Below are 18,852 nucleotides of genomic sequence, written 5' to 3' on the forward strand. Positions count from 1 at the left end.
TAATTCCTATTGTAACTTGAAAACTAAGCTCCGGACAAATTTTTGCAAAAGGAAAAATCGTCTCAGAATTCGATTACGAATATGCCAGCTTCGGGACCAATAGGTTATTTTGAATCACCCTGTATATATATATATATATAATAGTACATATGTATTTCTGTATGGATTTTTCCAATTTTTTTGATTATGCAATTTGTTTTAAATTTAAAATTTAACTTTCTAAAATAACATTGGGTTTTATGACAACCCGGTAAAAAATTTTTCATGTATAATAATACAGAGTGTCCCAGACCATTGTATACAGATTATCACAGGTACAGCATGGCCCACAAACAATAGTGCAAGCTTCTCCGCTACCCCTTCCACACGAGCGATTCGCGTGCACACACTGTAGTATAGTAGGGACCGAGAGTGGCCGTATGGAGGGGATAAGTGGATCGCGGAGCCAGAAAGAAGAGACGGGAAGAAGCAGCCGTGCGAAGAGGGAGCGTGTTCTTCTCCTCCCGTGCTCCGTGGGCGCTCACGGGGCCATGCCCGATGAGGTAGAAGAGATCAAGATAAATAAAAAAGTCTGATATCATTTTGCAATATTTGCAATAATTTTCGAGTAATAAAATATTAAAGTTAGCTGAATAAGAGCACGCGGAGAGACAAGCGGTGGCACGCCTGAGTCGTAGGACCGCGAGCCTCGGCGCGGTGCAAGGGCATGAGCAAGTCTCGGTGCGGTGCCAAGCTATCCTTCCCCTCACGGCGCGCCACTTACCGTCGCCTACAGCCGCGGTGAGCGATCCTACGGCTCAAGCGAGCGACCGCTTGTCTCTCCGCGCGCTCTTATTCATTTAAATTTAATATTTTATTAATTGAAAATTATTGCAAATATCGCAAAATGGTATTAGACTTTTTGATTCATCTCGATCGCTTTTACCTCATCGTGATAATCTGTATATAATGGTCTGGGACATCTTATACAGTTATACAGGGTGTTTGATATCATTTATGCTCTCATGGGTTGATAGAGCAAGTCAAATTGATTGTGAGAAGAAAAGTTTTTTACCATTTTTCAAATTTGGCAATAATTACTAAGATAAAATTATTTATTAAAGTTGACAAATGGAACGAATTCAAGTACTTGAGATTCATTATGAATTAACTTCTTTAATATGATTTTGATACTACGTATATGAAAATTTGTTTCACATCATAATAAAAAACTAGCTACATTGCAATATTAAATATGTAAAAATCTACAATATTTGAACAGTTATATATTAGAAACAAAACGGCAAATTGAACTCATATTTTACCTACAAGCATATCTAATAAATAATATCTAAATTACTTAAGACAAATGTTTCAAAACATCCTTGAATCTATGTGTTTTGAGATCTAACTATTTAAAAAAATATTAAAGAAAATATTTTTTAAATATCAAATTATCGTTTTTTGCTTAAATTTTGTTCATAATTTATTATTTCAAAGATGACAAAAATGGCAAAAGGTTTTGTATTAACGTGATGCTGACGTCGTAAATTTTATCGATTGAACAACTTACACATACGATTTACAAAATATCAGTACCTTATTACGTACTATTACATTAGTAGGATCAGTATCGCACGCATACATACAAATAAATTTTCGTAAAACCTTTTCGTATTGAATTAAATATTTAAGTCTAATTCTAAAAGTTTGACGTTGTTTCTTCGTGTAATTTACATGTTTGGAGACACTAATTTTGTATATACAGACTGTAGAGTTTTCATATCAAGCAAATATTATCACGATTTGACAGCTATAGCCGTTATATTGGTTTAACAAGTAATAAAAGAAACCTGAATTAAAAGACTTTTTTTCATTCTTTGCATAAAGTCCATACTGCAAACATATGCATTAAGCAATACATATACTTTAATTTTAGAATAGGATTTTCGAATCTGTAAAAGTAATACATATAAAAGTTATTAGAAAATTATTGCGTTTAATTGATAAAACAGACTTCAGGATACCATTATTAAAAACTATATGAAAGAGAAGTGATTCCTATTCACTTTTTAAGCTGGAAAACCTTTTTAAAGTTAATAGTAAATAACTATGCACGTGTTTAGGATGTAGCTAAAAGTAACTGTGTGCAATTAATATAAATTAATTAAAATAGTTAGTAAATAAAAAGAACGTATATTCTCGATATTTAGAAATGTGCATTGCGCGCTAAATTGATAGCGTAACTGGCACGTAGCCTCATATGTATATGTATATAAAATTGATAGCATAGTTGCTTATAACCATAAAGTATTAATTGTAGCACGTCTTACGATATGTATTTGATCCCCGATCTGTATATTTTTCACCATTAATATTTCTCTCCATGTATATTAATCGAAGAGCCGGTAATACAAATAGAAAATATGCGCATTGGAACTTGTAAAATTTATCGACAAGTGTCTAGCTCCAGGTACATATCATCCGGAAAAAGTGGGATTGGACAATACATCGCAGTTCTCATTTGGACTTAGAACGCCACTCGATAAGCCGAACGACACGCCAGGTATGATACAAACAACAATATGAAAGATAAAAATTAAATTAGAATTCAAGTTATATACTAGCACACAATATAAAACATTTTATATTTATGTTAAAACTGGACCTTATTAAAATTTTTGTATTGAATCTTTAACATATCCGTGCGTGCGCGTGCATTTGTGCGCGTGTATGTCGCGTGTGTGGCGCGTGTATGTGCGCGTGTGTGGCGCGTGTATGTGCGCGTGTGTGCGCGCGTATACGCGTTATTTTTAACATAACGTGATTATATTATTTAAATATTTAGTGTTAGATTTATTTTCAACATTTTTTAGTGTTAAAATAGCATAATTTATGAGTAATTTAAGTGAATAAATAATATAAATGTAATATATTTTTGAAACGTAAAATCTAAAATAAATTAAATTAAGAAAGGCCAACAACGGTCATAGCATTGCAAATAAACGAAATAAGCACGTTACTGGGTCATGTTAACTCGTCGTATGTACATACGTTATGATGCAGTGATATCTCGATTGGTATTTGAAACGTGATTGATATGTCGTTATTACGTAACATCTTTTTTGGTGACAACAAAGTTTAATGACATGTACTTCTGAACTTCTAACTTATAACGGATTAAGTAGATACTAAATGTGATCTGAAAATGATAAATTTTAAGAAGTTAAAGGGATGCTAAATTTTGGGCCAAATTTTCTTGACGTATTACAATTTTCTTTTTTGAGTGAGAATCGAGCGACACGTAATCTCGTGCGGAACAAAGAGTAAGGAAAATAGCGTTAAGAGCAGGTTAGCGCACTTTGTCCAACGATTAGAGATTTTGTCCATCTTTGATTTTATTTGTCACATAATTTGCTGCTCATCGGTAGTGACCCACGGGAGTGACCCATTTAACCACGTTGCGATTGATTACAGTCATTTGAGCGGCTGGTACCTACAGTTTTTCCATTGTTTAACACTGTGAGTGGCTGGTGGTCAATCGCAACGTGGTCATAAATCTTCCACCCCATCGATAATAAATATACTTGCAATATTTTTGATTTCACTTCTTTTTGATGATATTATATTTGGTTTTATTCATTGTAGTTTTGGTTTGATTTTATATTACAAAAAATATACTAGGCGCTTCTTTTTACATTTTTAATATTTTTTGTAAGTTTCTAGAAAAATATATAAAAAAAAAGAAATTCCAAACGAAAGGACGTTTTGCAAAAGTTATTTACAATTATGCTACAATGACATAATAAATGCAATACGCAAAGAAATTAGTAATTACGCGATATGGATTTCCATAGATGAAACAACTGATGTAAATGAAAGAGCCATAGATAATGTTGTTATAGGAACGTTAGAAAAAGATAATTACAGAAAAAAATACTTGTTTTATTGCAAACAACTTGTTGAAGTTAACAACAAGTTGTTAAAGTTAACAACAAGATAATTGCAGAATTATTTACAACTTTTTTACAGTTACTATGGCCCCACAGTAAAATCCAATAAAGTTTTTTTTTATAACAATCGACACTGCATATATGTGGAAAGTGGCAAAAAATCTATCTAGCTTTGCGACCGCACTCACGAGCGTGGTGCAACTACGTTAATTGCTCGTGACGCTAGTTAGATAGTAAAGCTGTTCGCAAAGTCGCTCACACCAAATGCACGAAATTAGACGGTACTATTGGGCGCCAGGCACAAGCGAGCGTGCCACTCTTAGATCAAGACGTTACCGATCTTCAAATTCCTGTAGGGATAAAATGCGAAAATACTTGACTTTGTTAGAGGCAATAACGGGCTCTCTTAACCGGTAGCTCAGCCACGGAATTATCAGAGAGGGTGGTTCGCTGCGGGCAGAATGGTAGAGGAGAGCAAGGGAGTTTAAAGAGAACACATCAATTTAATAGAAAAATTAACAATGTATTTCTGCCGAGATCTAACATTAACTCACAAGATTCTGCGACGATGTCTCGCGACCCGGGCGCGGTCGGAAAATACCACGCGGTCGTCGGTATGAGCTCACCGGAGAGAGTCAAGATTCAATTCTAATTAACGGCGGACAAAACACACCGTGCACATTCGAAACTCTACACGCACACTTTCATTCCACGCAAATTATATGGCAATTCGGTACGAAATACGCGATCGGAAATACGCAATCGCCAAACAGACACACATACAAACGCTACTACAGACAACACACAAGAATATTACACAATTAACGCGACTTAGCTGTGGTGTCGGCGACGCTCTCAATAAATGAAACCAGCAAAAATTAAAGCACAACTGGATCGGATGAGGCACACGACGACCGATCACGCGGACGGCACGCGATCATCTGCGTGTTCCAATTCCAACGGAAAATCTTACAGCGAACTTGAACTCTAATTACAATTACCACACGCGCGACTCATCCGATCGGCGAAATTGGTGACTTTACAAAGTCTCGCTTGTCTCACCATGACGCTGGCCTCGCTCGAATGGTCGTCCTCACTTGGTTGAAGCGGCTCTGATCGTCCCGGCTAATGATGGCACGCAAGCAACGATCACAGCGAAGTGATCGATAGCGCGAGGAAATTCGGCAGGCGGCACGCAGGATCTCTTGTCCCCTTAGAATATATAGACATGGAAGGAGAATGTCTATTGTTCTCAAAAGAAAAATATGTTCAGAAGAAATGAGAAAAAAAAATCATAGTTGCATCTCTCTCTTGTGAGTAACTACTCAACAGTGCGCATGTGTGGCATGTTTGCTTGGCCGGTTTTATCCATGAAAATAGGTTAAGATTCCAAAGTTGTTAAACGTACTCTTTTGCAAACTGTCACAAGTTAAACAATGGGCTTATATTGCATTTTATGTGGTAAAAAAGACAAAAGTATCTACATATATCTACATCTACAGATACGATGCTTGTATGCGTCAAATTGGCGCGCATGCGCATTTTCGAGCAGTTACTCACAAGAAAAAGACAACTATGATTTTTTTTCTCACTTCCTTCGGACACATTTTAGTCTGCTATTTTGCTTCTATGTCTATATGTTCTAAGCTCGCCCCACGCACGGGGGCTCGTCGCGCCCTGCTATTGGTTCCGTCTTATTACGTGATCCTCGCGACCCTCTAATCAGGCTGCCGCGCTGCGGCAACCAGGTAGGTCGGTGTCTTCGGGCAGTTCGCGACTCTTCCCGTGATTTTCCCGAGGCCGGACGGCCATCCCTACGGACTCTTCGGTGTCCGGTGCCCCCGCCCTCGGGACCAAGTCAGGAACATTCTCCCGCAGCTCCTCGTTCGGGGTCTCCTACGCGATAATCTGCTTGGAGTTGTCGACGTCCCCTACGTCTGACCTTCCTGCAATATTCAGCGGTCTTACTGTTGCATACAGGCACGACGGTAAGAGAAAACGTAATTAAATAAAGAGAGATCACCTGTCGTGCGCGCTACTATAAGCCTGCGCACGATCCGTAAGATTCCAAGTGGCGGTAGGTCTTTCTTCTTGTAGTCTTCTGCCGGGTGAGACTTCTTTAATACAAAATTGGTATCTGATAGCCGTCGATCCGCAAAACGTCGCTAATATTGACAGACGAACACACGCATGCAAAACAAAGACGCGAAATTATAAGCGCACGCGCCGACACATCCATCTCCGAGCCAAGAGGACGTAGAGCCGCAACGTGCGCTCCCCGGCCGGATCTTACGATCCCTGTGACGGACAGCCGAACAGAAAGTCACGTCATAGCTTATACCCAAATATGATTCATGTTATATGCGTCATACATAGGTTGCATATAGTAACAGAATTAAATCGTGTTATCCTGATATTGATGTCTTTTGTTATCTTATTGATATCTTTTGTTAAAGAAAGTATTTTTGAAGGTACTCGCGCATTAAATTATTTAAAAAGAAATAGCACCAGATTTGGTTTTATTTCTACAACCAGTTTTAACTCGTTTGAGCACATGGTTAAAAGAAGCTAAGTATTATGTGGATAATTACTCTATAATGAAATTGATTATCGAAACGATTTCAGATGATGCTGTTTTGATTAAAACTGCGAAACAATGTTTTGACCACAAACTCTTTGAAGAAGACTTGAACAAGATAAAAAATTATTTTGTTTATATTATCACGACAATAAAATAATTTCGAAAACCTGGGATACTTTTATTTAACTCTCTTCGTATCCTTGTAGAAGTCCATAAAAGTATTGAGCAATATTCCAAACAAAATAAGAAATAAAGTAATCTTAATAATAAAAAAAAGTATTGGCTTACAAAGTTCAATTGAAATTTCTGAATGTGAACAGTCAGATATTAACGAGTCCCTACAATCTGAAAAATTAGAGTTTTTTACGTATGCATCCATTGTTTTGTCTGAAGTGGAATATGTGTTTTTACGTTATAAATCTGTTTTAACAGATAGACATTAAAATTTTTAATTTAATAATTTATCTCAATACTTTGTAACTCACCGTTATAGATCTAAAAAGTAATTTGTTTGACAACGTATGCGATGGTGCCCCCGTTTACTACGCTAGACCGCTACACCGCTATCGGCATAGTCGGCCCTGTTTCTCGCGGCGGTGGGACTGGGAGTAAACGTCACCGAGGTCCCGACTCTGAGTTGAACTATCAATATTATTAAACAATTAAATTATTAAAAATTTTAAGGATGTAACGATGCATCCCTCTATCGTCTCCCCTGTTCACCGTTTACTGCGCTGGACGGCATAACAGACCTATGCGTCAATAAACCGTCACACGTAAAGCACGCTAACCGTCGATGCCACACGGATAACTCGTCGCACTTGCGCACGCGCAAAATCACCGAGACCCCTGTCGCCGACACGATTTGAACGCATGATTCGAAGCGTGCGCAATCTCGGAGGGGATGTTCGATCATTCAAACTCCATTCAAACATCCCAGACACTCAGAGAGAGAGAGAGAGAAAGAGGGGGAGGGAGGGGGAGGGAGGGAGAGAGGGGGAGAGGGGGAGGGAGGGGGAGAGAGAGAGATCACGGTAGACGTCCTCTGCGAAGATTGTTTTTCTGATCCGATCAGCCTAGCTGGTTACACCGAAGTTAGACCTAGAGTCAAATTCGAGGTAGAGTAATGCTCTTTTGCTTTAGCTGAGTGTTCTCGATGTCTGCGCCACAATATAAGAAAGAACAGTAGATCGACTCGGTGTCGGCACCTTTGATCTGATGACTACAAGATCGCCATGTTGCTGGTTGTGCGTGGATCCAATAGCGTTTGCAAGCGCAATGGTTTAACTTAATTTGAGTCGGGTTAATGACGCCATATGCTGGAATCGTCCAATCAGAACTTAACCGCCATATTGCTGGTTGTGCGATTTGGTCATGCGTAAAGGACAACTTTCGCCGTGCTTTGTGGCGGAGTCGACTTACTGTTCTTTCTTATACTGTGTCTGCGCGCTCTCCCATTTATGATCATGGACTATCAATGTACGAAATACAATGCTCTCTTACCTCTGTCAGAGAGGAACTCGAGAGGTGCCATGCCGGCTTTTTTCTTATAACGCTAAAATTCCCGGCGTACTAACGACGCACATCCATTTAGGCCAAAATATGAACTAAAATTACATCCATTTTGCGACAATGTCAATAAAAATGGTTCAAGTCTGTACTAAAATCACGTACTAGGGGTACTCCCACTATATGATTTTAGCACAGACTTAAACCATTTGTATCGACAGTGTCGCAAGATAGATGTAATTCTAGTTCATATTCCGACCTAAATGGAAGTGCGTCGTTAGTGCGGTGGGAATTTTAGCGTTATATGAAAAAGGCCGGCATAGCACCTTTCAGGTTCCTCTCTGCTTCTATCGACCGCTGGACCAAAATTTCGATTACTCGCATTTCGACGACAACTGCAAAAAACGGGATGGAGCGCTTTCTTGCCTCCACCGAGCGATATCAGTGCAGTCGTCGCGATTGCATCACCTTGCTCCGGAAAATCCGACCGATCACCCCCTGCCTGCACCGGACGTAACAGAGACGTGCTGTTTTGATCACAAAGTCGCAGAAAATATGATACGTCTTGTGCACGTCGCTGCGACGTAACTAAATAATTTGAATGTTTTAATTAATTAGCTATTTGTTGAATTTTCTTTTGTATTATGACTTATATTTTAAAGATAAATAACATTTCACTTTTTAAAAATGATGTTTTTCATTTAATCCCTGCCTGCACCAAACGTAACAAGCACGTCGCTGTGACGTGCTAACTCGTCGCATGTTACGTCTCAGCGACGTCTCAACTGGTGTTCGAAACGTAATTGAGACGTCGCTGAGACGTAACTAACATCCCCATTTCTGGTGACAGCGACGTTGTAATGACGTGTATTTGGTGACTTATGCACTAATTGTGACCTGAAAATTATCGACCAATTTTGAAAAATTAAGATTGGTTTTTACTGCATTATGTACGTAAAATACTTGCTAGATAAAATGTATAATAGTTTTATACTGAGAGAAGAAAATGATTGCAATTACCATAATTCAACTGTAATTTATAGTGGTTTTTGGTGCGATCTATAAATTATAGTAATTCTGAATTATAATATTCTACTTTTTATGTATAGTGTTTATTAATGTATAGTGTTATGTATAGTGTTAATTAAACTTCCAATATTTGGAACCATTATAAACATAATAAATGTAACCATACAGTTGAATTATGGTAATTGCAATCATTCTCTTCTCTCAGTGTAAAACTATTATACATTTTATCTAGCAAGTATTTTACGTACATAATGCAGTAAAAACCAATCTTAATTTTTCAAAATTCGTCGATAATTTTCAGGTCACAATTAGTGCATAAGTCACAAAATACACGTCATTACAACGTCGCTGTCACCAGAAATGGGGATGTTAGTTACGTCTCAGCGACGTCTCAATTACGTTTCAAACACCAGTTGAGACGTCGCTGAGACGTAACATGCGACGAGTTAACACGTCACAGCGACGTGCTTGTTACGTTTGGTGCAGGCAGGACCGGTATAGAGTATATGGTACAGCATGGAAATAAGAAATAACAGGAGGGAGGATATTGCTCTCCTGGCCAGGATAAACAGACATAAGGGGGAATAGTGAGCCCCATATTGGTGTGGCTTGTCAAAGCGTGACATTTGAAATAGTCAAGAAAACAAAATAGAAAAATTCATAAATAATATTAATAAATATAACATATTATGTATTATATACATATATAAACATATTGTGTTATGTTTTGGTATGATAACAACCTATATGGAATCGACATCGAATTAACATCGCGGATTCTATTATCATTTTTCGCTGGGAGAAGAGCAGAATAAAGATTTAGCACTTTATTTAACTTATTTGCTAATACTTATGCTAATTAATATTTAGTACGTAAAATTATTTGTGGAATTACCTGTGGAATGTTATTTTTTTTCATTGATCCTGATTTTATATTTGCAGCTTTTACTTTAATAATATTTGTATTATTTTTACAATCTATTGCACTGCAACGCATAGAAATTTTGATACTGGTATTAACACTGTTTTACAAGTTTACAACTTTATATTAATTAAAAAATGTATATATACATACATATATATATATATATATATATATATATATGTATATATATACAGGGTGTCCCAGAAAGCTCGCATTCCATTTTAAGAGCAGATTCTTTGGAAAATTCTAAGAAGAAAATCCTAATACAAAAATGTCGAGGGTATAATGGTTTTCAAATTATTTGTGATTAAAATTTACGAATCACTGAGCTGACATTTCGCGCGCTCAGGCATGGTGACATGACAAAGGTACCACAAGAGTACCTCTTGACATTGAGGTTGTCATATAAATACGCAATGACATTTATATTAAGAAATTACTACTATAGGAAACATATTTGTACATTACATATGCACAATTAATGTTTTCAACAAAATATCAATTTAATAACAAGATGTTACGATAGCCGTTGGGTCAGCTGTCAAAATAAGTTCATTACCATGTTCATGTGATAAGAACTTTTATGGTAACATATCGATAATATCGATAATTTATGTGATAATATGAAAAAGATTGAATATGTTGATAAAGTAGAATTTAGACATATCAAATTATGTCTATTTGACATTATCGCGTTTATATCAATTAAATTACCGATTTACATTTTTAATAGTTAAAAATGTAAATAAATTATCGATATGTTATCATTATCGATATGTTACCATAAAAGTTCTTATTATATGAACATGAACTTATTTTGACAGCTGACCCAACGGCTATCGTAACATCTTGTTATTAAATTGATATTTTGTTGAAAACATTAATTGTGCATATGTAATGTACAAATATGTTTCCTATAGTAGTAATTTCTTAATATAAATGTCATTGCGTATTTATATGACAACCTCAATGTCAAGAGGTACCCTTGTGGTACAGTGCGTTGCATTGATGCCTGGGGTACCGATTTTAGGGACCACGTTTCTTTCTTGATTATTTTTATGTTCATGCTTGAATGCTGCGGTGATCGTTGACAGCAGCATTTGGTCATGAACGTAAAAATAACTAAGAAAGACACGTGGTCCTAAAAATCGGTACCCCAGGCATCAATGCAACGCACTGTACCTTTGTCATGTCACCATGCCTAAGCGCGCGAAATGTCAGCTCAGTGATTCGTAAATTTTAATCGCGAATAATTTGAAAACCATTATACCCTTGACAATTTTGTATTAGGATTTTCTTCTTAGAATTTTTCAAAGAATCCGCTTTTAAAATGGGATGCGAGCTTTCTAGGACACCCTGTATATATATGCGACCGCACTCACGAGCGTGGTGCAACTACGTTAATTGCTCGTGACACTAGTTAAGTAGCCAAGATGTTCGCAAAATCGCGCACACCAAATGCACGAAATTAGACGGTACGATTGGGTGCCAGGCACGAGCGAGCGTGCCACTCTTAGATCAAAACGTTACCGATCTCCCGATTCATGCCGGAAAAGGAAACGCGAAAATATTCTACCTCGTCACGGGCAATAACGAGCTCTTTTAACCGGTAACTCGGCCACGGAATTGGCAGAGGGGGTGGATTGCGGCGGGCGGGATGGTAGAGGAGAGCGAGAGAACTTAAAGAGAACACTTCAATTTAATAGAGAAATTAACAATGTATTTCCGAGATCTAACTACTCACAAGGTTCTGCGACGATGTCTCGCGACCCGGGCGCGGTCGGAAAATATCACGCGGTCGTCGGTACAAGCTCACTGAACGGAGAGAGTCAAGATTCAATTCTAATTAGCGGCGGACAAAATACGCCGTGCACACTCGAAACTTTACACACGCACTCTCAGTTCACGCAAAATTAGGTGGCGATTCGGTACGAAATATGCGATCGGAAATACGCGATCGCCAAGTAGAAACACATACGCTACTACAGACGACACACAAGAATATTACACAATTAGCGCGACTTAGCTGTGGTGTCGGCGACGCTCTCAATAAACGGAACCAAAAAGAATCAAGACACGACTTGATCGAATGAGGCGTACCGCGGCTGAGCACGCGGGCAGCACGCGGTCACAGGCGTGTTCCCATTCCGGCGGAAGATTTTATAGCGAACGTGAACTATAAGTGCAATTACCGCGCACGCGACTCATCCGACTGGCGAAATCGGCGGCTTTACAGTAGTTTCGTTCGTCTCACCACGACGCTGGCTACTCCCCTGAGCTCGTCCTCTAGCAAGGATATGACTCGTCCCTGGGTGACGGCTCCCTGGGTCGTCTCGGCTGGGTGTGGGGTATAGGCGACGATCCACAGCGAAGTGATCGATAGCGCGAGGAAATTCGGCAGGCGGCACGCAGGATCTCTCGCCCCACGCACGAGGTTCGTCGCGCCGCGCTATTGGTTCCGCCTTATTACGCGGTCCTCGCGACCCTCTAATCAGGCTGTCGTGCTACGGCGCGCAATTCAAGGTAGGTCGGTGTCTTCGGGTAGCTCGCGACTCTTCCCGTGGTTTTCCCGAGACCAGACGGCCATCTCTACGGACTCTTCGGTATCCGGTGTCTCCGCGCTCGGGACCAAGTCAGGAACATTCTCTCGCAGCTTCTCGTTCGGGGTCTCCTACGTGATGATCTGCGTGGAGTGTCGACGCCCCCTACGTTGGACCTTCCTTCTTTACGTCCTGCAATTTCAGCGGCCTTATTGTTGCGTACAGACGCGACGGTAAGAGATAACGTAATTAAATGAAGAGAGATCACCTGTGTGCTACTGCGATCCTGCGCACGATCCGGAAGATTTCGAGTGGCGGTAGATCCTCCTTCTCGCAGTCTTCTTGCCGGGTGAGACTCTGTCAATACAAAAATAAGTATCCGCTAGCCGTCGATCCGCAAAACGTCGCTAAAATGGACGGACGGAACACAGGTACACAAAACAAAGACGCGAAAGTATAAGGGCACGCGCCGACACGTCCGTCTCCGAGCCGAGAGGACGTAGAGCCGCAGCGTGCGCTCCTTGGCTGGATCTTACGATCCCTGTAACGGACAGCCAAACGGAATGTCACGTCACAATATATATAAGCAAAACCTGACTTGTTTGACACATTTGATTTAGTTTAAAAAATATATACCTAGTGCAATATAGTATAGACAATACATTCGTAAAAGTACAAAACGCCATATTACTGTAGCCAAAAAAAACCACACAAGTTTATTGTAATATTTATACGTTATTTTAATATTTGTGTGTGGTATTGTAGTATTTTGCTGTAGTTATTGTAATATAAGATTACAATTTCCAGCCCGTGCGTCTTTTTCGTAAGGGGTGCGCGCGAGTGTAACCAAAGTGCGGGAGTGCGAGAGAACGTACCAACCTGTCCGGTCGTAACAATATGTAGCAAATACTTATCCGCAGAGCGTAGTGTCTGACGCGAAACGCCGAATAAGTCAGGATTGTATGTCAGATAAAAGGAACAAGATATAAGTAAAAAAGGTACACTTATATTTTGTTAAGAGGGAAACCTACTTTGAAATTGATTTTTTCATGTTTTTGCTGAAATTGTTAGGACATTATTTCAAAAATATAAAAAAAACATTAGAAAGTTATAAAAGACTTCCTTTTGTGTTAATTTCAAGAAAACGTGAATCAGCCTCAGCGACCGGAGCGCGTAGGTATACAACTCGGATTTTGACGTGAGATGCGACTCCGCCTCTTGATTATTGCTGAAATTGTTAAAAAGTTACTTCAAAAATATGAGAAAAAACATTAGAAAGTTATTAGGGACTTTTTTGTGTTAATGTCAAAAAAAGATGAGTCGGTCTCAGCGGCCGGAGCGCGTAGATATAGAACTTTAAACGTCTTTCTCTCGAAACGTTAAATTTTGCGCGCCGGCAAATGTAACTCAAAAACGACTTGACCGATCGTCTTCAAATTTTACATGCTTATTTTTAAATTATCTAGTCCCAACATATACCTATTCGTTTATTAATATTTTAGACAATAATTATTAACAATTGTTTAAAATAGCTTTTTTTATTTATGTCACCCTTTTTGTAATTTTATCAATTTTATTAATTATGTAGGTATATGTTGTGCGTTTTTACAAAAACTAACATAATTTTAATGAAATTTTTATTTCTCATTAATTTTGTGACCTCGGCGTTTTCCGGCGCAAATTCAAAGAGCCAACTTCAAGCAGCTGCTGTGCTGCCATTTTGGAATTGTTTAACACCAAAAAAATTTTTTTAATTAGTTTCAATAGTGAACATTACCGTATACTTTGTTTACATTTAATAAATTTTGCCATATGTTTTTTCAAAAAATTGAGAAAAAACTGTTTAAAGTAGATTCCCCTCTTAAGATTAATAACATATGAATGCAAGAATATAGAATGTAGCAGTTTGTGAAATACAAAATCAGAATTTATAAAGATGATAGACTCCGTCCTAGTTATAATCTCTATACAGCGCTTTCTCTCGATACATTAGACTGAACGGTCATTATCTCTAGACTCCTACAGTTCATGAATCACCGATTCTCATATAATTCATGAATATAGGGATCGGTTACAATATTTGGTTACATTTATGAACGTAATCTATAATAATATCACGACACTAGCGCCCAGCAAGAATATTTTTTGATATAACATTGTCCGATTATGCATTTATAAATAAATAAATACATGAAATGGTTTTGTACTTCTTTTTCAAGCGTAAATAATACTATGTCTTTTGAAACTGTGTATTTTACTTGCTTTTTCATTTTCGTCGCTTACTCTTTCGTTCTCCTGCTCATCTCTCTCAACACGGCCATAAGCGAGCGTCGAAATAGTAAGATGGCTATAAGCAAGCGCTGCTGATGTCAAAAATTTGAACTGGATAAGGATGATGATAGCGTATATTTTACATAAAAATTTTTAGACGTTTGTACTTTGCATCGCGATAGTTCCGTTCGTAGGGCACGCAAAGGAAAAAAAATAAAAACTTATATGTATAATTTACACCTAAGCTATCAATTAATCATTATTCAGAACATGATTGATTCAGCTGGTACTGAGATCCGATAATCTTGGATGCTTAGAAGTTACTTGGAGCGAGACAATATCATGTCTCTTGATAACTTTATTATCTAATAAAATTAATAAATATTTTAACAAGGATTAGTTTTGACATAAATACAAAATATTTTTTATGCATGTATATACACTTACATTATAAAGCGCGTTTATCTTTATCTTTATTTATTTTATAACGTGACTTTTTTTCTTCAATATAGCGCCCGGAACATACAGTCCGGAAAAAGTAAATTTGGAGAAGGGTCCTCAGTATAGTTTGAGCGGCAAAAGCCGAATCGAAAAGTACAATGATACACCAGGTATTTAAAGATTTGTGCATTTTATTTTAAGAACACCAATGACATTTTTGAAAAAAAAAAAGTAATTCTTCTTCAACAGCACCGGGTACATATTGTCCTGAGAAAGTAAGATTGGATCTATCACCGCAGTTTAGTTTTGGATTCAGACCTACTATAGAGAAACCGAGCGATACGCCAGGTATGCATAATAAAATTTCTCATCAAAAAAATTATAATAACTCAACAAACAATAATAAATTAAAATGGTTAGAAATGAGTTTATTTCGACATTTTCGCATTTGCGCTTCAGATTTTTTGAATTTATTTGAATACAATAATAATATGAATAAGAACATAAATCTATCTGAATTCAAAATAATGAATAGCTCATTTCTTATTTCAATTTATTTGAATAAAAAAATAATACATATGACGGTGTATAAATCTATTTGAATTTAAAACAATAAATTCATTTTGTATTTAAATTTATTCGAATCCAAAAATAATAAAATGGAGATATGAATATCCATCCAAATTGAAAATGATGAACAGCGCATTTTGTATTTTAATTTGAATTCATTTGAATTAACAAATATTCTGGGATTCTAAAGCGCAAACTTGGTTAAAAATTAAAATAAATTGCAATTTTCAATTCATTTGAATTTACTTTTGTTTGATAGAAAACTTTGACATTTTGTTGAATTTTATGTTTATTTAGAAACATTTTAACTAATGTGATTTTAATAAAATACCATAAAAAATTTTTTATTTTCTTATTAAAATAAAAATTTTTTATCAGAATACTTGTTACTTTTCATTGAGATTTCATCAAAAATTTATTATAATTTCAATAAAATTAATTCTCCAATAGAAAATATCTGCGCTTTTGGTTGCAATTTTATAAAAATTTATTATAAAAGTTTTAACTTTCTACGTCCATGCCACGCCGTTAGTTTTAGGTAATGCTGAAGGAAAGTTTTATGTATATGATTGTAACTGCTGTTACTCATTCAGACTCATTTAGGTTGACAACACTGTTGTGCGTGTATATATAACATACACAATTACATATATAACATATATATATAACATATATATATATATATATATATATATATATATACATATATATATATATATATATATATATATATATATATATATATATATATATATATATATATATATATATATATATATATATATATATATATATATATATATATATATATATATATATACAGGGTGAGTCAGAAAGACCACTTGTCCTTTCTCAGGCATATTCGTAATCGAATTCTGAGACTATTTTTCCTTTGCAAAAATTTATCTGGAGCTTAGTTTTTGAATTATAGAAAGAAATAGTTAGCGTGTGACGGGTCGGATACAAGAGGTAGGCAGGGGCGGCGCAACTCAGCGTTCCGCGCGGCGCGGCGGCGCCCCTGCCTAGCTCTTGTATCCGACCCGTCACACGCTATTTTTCTTTACAACTCAAAAACTAAACTCCAGATAAATTTTTGCCAAAGGAAAAATCGTTTCCGTGAGGCTTGCCATTGCACTTAGATAACACAATAGTACACGGACAACACATTCACATTAAAATTTTCTCTCTCTCTCTCTCTCTCTCTCTCTCTCGCTTTAATTATGCTATCTTTAACTTGAAAATAATCTTCTAATAATTGTAATAAAAGAAATGACAGAACTTTTTATAGAAATAAAGAACAGAGTAATTACATGAAGCCTACAAGAATATTTGCATGTAGGATTTTAAAAAACAATCAAAATACTTTTTTTTATAAGAAACGCGACTATACTCGACATTTAGATAATTAAGAACACATGAAGTAAAACAAAGTTAATCACGATTTAAGAGTACAAATTACTATTGCGTTGTAGAGCTACAATTTCAATCTCTAGCTTCTTGAGAGAAAAACGGATAAATAATTTTAAGTTGTATCTATCATTATTCAAAACAGGAGTGTATTATAATAAATGTATGCTCGCGAATATAAAATTTAATACAAATGGAATTACTTAAATATTATTTTCCAATTAAAAATAGCATATTTAAAATGCATGAGAAGAGAAGGAAGGAGAGGGGGAGAGAGAGAGAGAGAGTGAGAGCGGGGGGGGGCGCGTTCGAACAAGTTTAAGCATGTTTACTCACGAATCCATCCTGTACGGCGATCAGCTTACTGTTTCCACGATGCGACAGTTCCACTTGAATCGAAATTTGTCCTTGAAGAGAAATTTATCTCTCAGAGTTATTTCACATTTTATCACTTTTACTCTATTTGCTCACTTGATCGATTAACGACGAACAACGAACAACGAACCGATCGATCGATTTTATTTATCACTACGAATCACTACGAATTAACCGCTACTAATCATTCGACGCGTTAAAACACGTTACTCGAAGAAACACGTGTTTACGTTACGAGCACACAACACGTATTTACTCGACGATAGCAAGCAGTCGACTGGATGTTATGATGCGGTAACAGTGGTGCCATAAGTAAAAACGCGGCAAAATTAAAATATTGAATATTACTATACGACTTACATTTTATAAATAATAAAAAATAAAAAATAAAATATTTAGAAAAAATTGGTTTCGATAAAATCAATTCTTAAATATTTTGAATAAATAATAATTATCTTGATAAAGTCATTAATCATATAATTTTCAATAAATAATGATAAACATGCATTTGCAATTTATTAGAAAAATATTGCAAATGCATGTTTATTATTATTTATTGAAAATTGTATGATTAATGATTTTATCAAGATAATTATTATTTATTCAAAATATTTAAGAATTGATTTTATCGAAACCAATTTTTTCTAAATATTTTATTTTTTATTTTTTATTATTTATAAAATGTAAGTCGTATAGTAATATTCAATATTTTAATTTTACCGCGTTTTTACTTATGGCACCACTGTTACCGCATCATAACATCCAGTCGACTGCTTGCTATCGTCGAGTAAACACGTGTTGTGTGCTCGTAACGTAAACACGTGTATCTTCGAGTAACGTGTTTTAACGCGTCGAATGATTAGTAGCGGTTAATTCGTAGTGATTCGTAGTGATAAATAAAATCGATCGATCGGTTCGTTGTTCGTTGTTCGTCGTTAATCGATCAAGTGAGCAAATAGAGTAAAAGTGATAAAATGTGAAATAACTCTGAGAGATAAATTTCTCTTCAAGGACAAATTTCGATTCAAGTGGAACTGTCGCATCGTGGAAACAATAAGCTGATCGCCGTACAGGATGGATTCGTGAGTAAACATGCTTAAACTTGTTCGAACGCGCCCCCCCCGCTCTCTCCTCTCTCTCTCTCTCTCCCCCTCTCCTTCCTTCTCTTCTCATGCATTTTAAATATGCTATTTTTAATTGGAAAATAATATTTAAGTAATTCCATTTGTATTAAATTTTATATTCGCGAGCATACATTTATTATAATACACT

The 18,852-nt window shown here is 36.5% G+C and overlaps 1 protein-coding gene across 8 annotated transcripts in view; it reads left to right on the forward strand.

The window, feature by feature from the left end:
• The window catches only part of LOC105203454 (nucleoporin NUP2), a 233,973-nt gene that overhangs the window by 113,119 nt on the left and 102,002 nt on the right, over window positions 1-18,852 (forward strand). For all 8 annotated transcript variants that reach the window (XR_005576312.1, XM_039457391.1, XM_039457390.1 and 5 more), the window contains exons 6-8: window positions 2,447-2,545; window positions 15,300-15,398; window positions 15,478-15,576. Coding sequence is in view for 7 of the 8 variants with exons in the window: in XM_039457391.1 (XP_039313325.1) it covers window positions 2,447-2,545; window positions 15,300-15,398; window positions 15,478-15,576 (297 nt within the window). In the remaining variant the exon portion in view is untranslated. The remainder of the gene's footprint in view (window positions 1-2,446; window positions 2,546-15,299; window positions 15,399-15,477; window positions 15,577-18,852) is intronic.

The sequence above is a fragment of the Solenopsis invicta genome, chromosome 14, assembly GCF_016802725.1.
Source record: "Solenopsis invicta isolate M01_SB chromosome 14, UNIL_Sinv_3.0, whole genome shotgun sequence".
Taxonomy (NCBI): Eukaryota; Metazoa; Arthropoda; class Insecta; order Hymenoptera; family Formicidae; genus Solenopsis; species Solenopsis invicta.